Here is a 2,669-nt window from a genome sequence, read left to right as displayed (position 1 = left end):
GGGCGGGCGTGGCCGGGGCAGGACTCCTCGCTCGCCGCGAGTTACCGTCGGCCTAGGACGGAGAGAGGGGAGCCCCGGGCCCGGGCCTGGGCCTGGGCCTGGGCCTCGGTCTGGGCTTGGGCCTCCACAGCCGGCAGTAGGAGCTGAGAGGAGAAAGTGAGGGGTGAAGGGCGGGGTAGTGAGCGTGGTGAAGAGTGGGTAAGGGGTGAGGAGGAAAAAACACGAGTGAAATTCTTCTCTTTTCTTTTGCTGAGCGACCGACCCGCTCGATCTCAGCTCTTCCACCAGGTGCGAACTTGGCCAGTTGTGAGCTTGTAGTTAGTGTTATTCTGGTGAAAGTACTGAGATGGATTGCAGAGTGCGTTGTTCTTGGCAAATTGTTATAAACCTCTCTGAAAAGGTTACAGTAGGCATAGAGACATCTTAATTTAAATCAGTGTTGTGTGATATTTCTGAATATGGGTAATTGCTTTTCAGAGATGATACAGTATGGTTTTGTTTCTGTGAGTTGCTTGTGTGCAGGGTGAATCTGATACGAAATGAAAATAGGTGATAAAAAAGTTTACACTTTTGTTTTTACAGGTTTCATGGTGAGGGGTATCAGGAGGGGTATGCTGAAGGCAGTCACGTTGGAGTTGTTGAGGGAAGGAGGTATGGATCCCTCCATGGTGCCAAGATTGGGTCTGAGGTAAATGGGATAATACTGCAGAATCACAATGTTTTTGTCGTTAGAAAGTTACTGTAGTGTAGAAACTGCTAGGCAGAGACTGATGCGTACTGTGTTACGCTGCTTTGTATGTTTACAAAAGGACCCATGAAGTTAGTCTGAAGGTGGTATTTTGGTTTGAATAGTTATATAGATGGTTTTATGTTTTCTGAGCTTGTTTACTATATGGAATTTTGAGGGTTTTTTTTTTTTTGAAAGGAAGGATAAGAAGAAACATTCAAACAAGCTTGCTCAGAAAAAAATTGTGATGGACTGTACACTTATTTTTGTAACCCAAAATTGTGGCTAAAGGCTCCCCTGTACCATCTCAATTGTGGCTCACTTTAGGGAAAAACATGGAATGTTGAGACAGTTTGGATAGAGAACTGTGAAGGGGCAATTCTGGCTGTCTCTGTTTATTCTTTGTTATCTCTAAATACTGGAAGAGTTTGTTGGTTGAGGCACAATTATTCTTTGGTAGATAGAGTCAGTTCTATGTATTGCCACACAATGGCAACCCTGAATGAATAAGCTTTTCTGGAAATAAAAGGACCTGGGAGTGGTGGTGAGGCACCTTGACTTGTCTCATATGTCCAGCTCAAAGTTTATCATAATGTGGAGTGTGTTCAGTGCTGTACAGTGTAATTAGAGTACTGTTGGACCTGAACTGGATTTTTTCAGCTTTGATAGGAAGCTGTACTAGAGGATTCAGGGCAGGCCTTATTTCATGTACTGCACCACAAATCTAAATCTAGTCAATCTACTGAAGAAATTTAGGTAATTTGGCAATTTGCCCTTTTGATATTTTCAGGTTTCAGAAAGTTAATCACCTACATACAGAACAGTAGCTATGGCCTTAATCCATTTTGAAGTGAAAAAGGTAAATTTCTGTCTAATTCTGAAAGGATGGTTATTGTAAAATTTTGGTTTGCATTTGGGTGTGATACAGAGATGTACAGTGATGAAGTATTTTCCTGCTTATGCTACAACTGTCTAGTTCCAAGATGAGAGTGTTAAACAGTAGCCTCCAAAGCTGGATAGTTTTACACAAGATGGTCCTAGACAGACCATAATAGATAAGTGTTCTAATTTACTTATTGAGGAAGCGGGAGAGGACAGTAAGATTGTAGACTGTGAGCCATTTTAAATGGGAGAAAGAGAGATTTGGGTAATCTTAGACTTGTCAGCCCATTTTGTGTCTTAGGCAAAATTATGGTGCTGATCTAATAGTGGCCGTGCTTGACAGAGTTAAAGTAAGACGTTAAAATTAAAAAGTGTCTCTTTCGGGCACATCCCTCAGTATGTGCTTGGACTCAAGCAGAAGATTGGCACTGTGCCCCTGTGGTAGAGCAGTGCTAATTTTCCTGAGAAGTTCCCTCATTTACCTTGGGTCTCTAAGCAGTTTGGGGAAGTACAGTTTACATTTCTGTCAACGAAAAAATAACTGGAAGTCTCACTTCAAATATATTTGAGCACTTAATGGGATGTTAAATCCCAAACTCGTGTTTGGGCCTTAAAAAGAACCTCCACTATGTATTTAAACAAACATAACTAGCATAAGACTGGAACTACCAGACACTGCTACTCTACTCTGAAGGGGTTTGCAGGCCACAGGAGTTTACAAGTCCAACAGTGTTTTGTAAGTTTAAGTGGCAGGTGTATGTACATGCAGATGTCGGGATCCAAGTGGGATTAGGCTGTAATTTTTGACTCAGTTTCTCAAAGTCAGCTAACTTTTGTTTCAGGTGTCTGTGTTATTTTTCTGATAACACTAAATCACTTTTGAAAGTGACTCCAGTTGGTGCATTGAAGAACTTACCTATATTTCTATTTCATTTGGTGTCCAAACTTACAATGAAAAGTTCTGGCAGCAAGGCTACCTTAGTCATCTCCTTGTGCTTCTTTCTGATTCCATGCTACCCTCTTGAGTTAGGTCTGGTAGAATTGTCTGTGTATTAACTCG

At 41.7% G+C, this 2,669-nt stretch overlaps 1 protein-coding gene across 1 annotated transcript in view; it reads left to right on the top strand.

Annotated features, from left to right (window-relative positions):
- Positions 1 to 2,669, top strand: part of LTO1 (LTO1, ABCE1 maturation factor) — a 9,133-nt gene that overhangs the window by 2,125 nt on the left and 4,339 nt on the right. The window contains exon 2 of the mRNA XM_026850697.1: positions 583 to 688. Within this exon, the coding sequence (XP_026706498.1) occupies positions 583 to 688 (106 nt within the window). The remainder of the gene's footprint in view (positions 1 to 582; positions 689 to 2,669) is intronic.

The sequence above is a fragment of the Athene cunicularia genome, assembly GCF_003259725.1.
Source record: "Athene cunicularia isolate RWA chromosome 5 unlocalized genomic scaffold, athCun1 chr5_part3, whole genome shotgun sequence".
NCBI classification, from domain to species: Eukaryota; Metazoa; Chordata; class Aves; order Strigiformes; family Strigidae; genus Athene; species Athene cunicularia.
The sequence above is the reverse complement of the archived record's forward strand: the minus strand, read 5'-3'. Positions and strand labels throughout refer to the sequence as shown.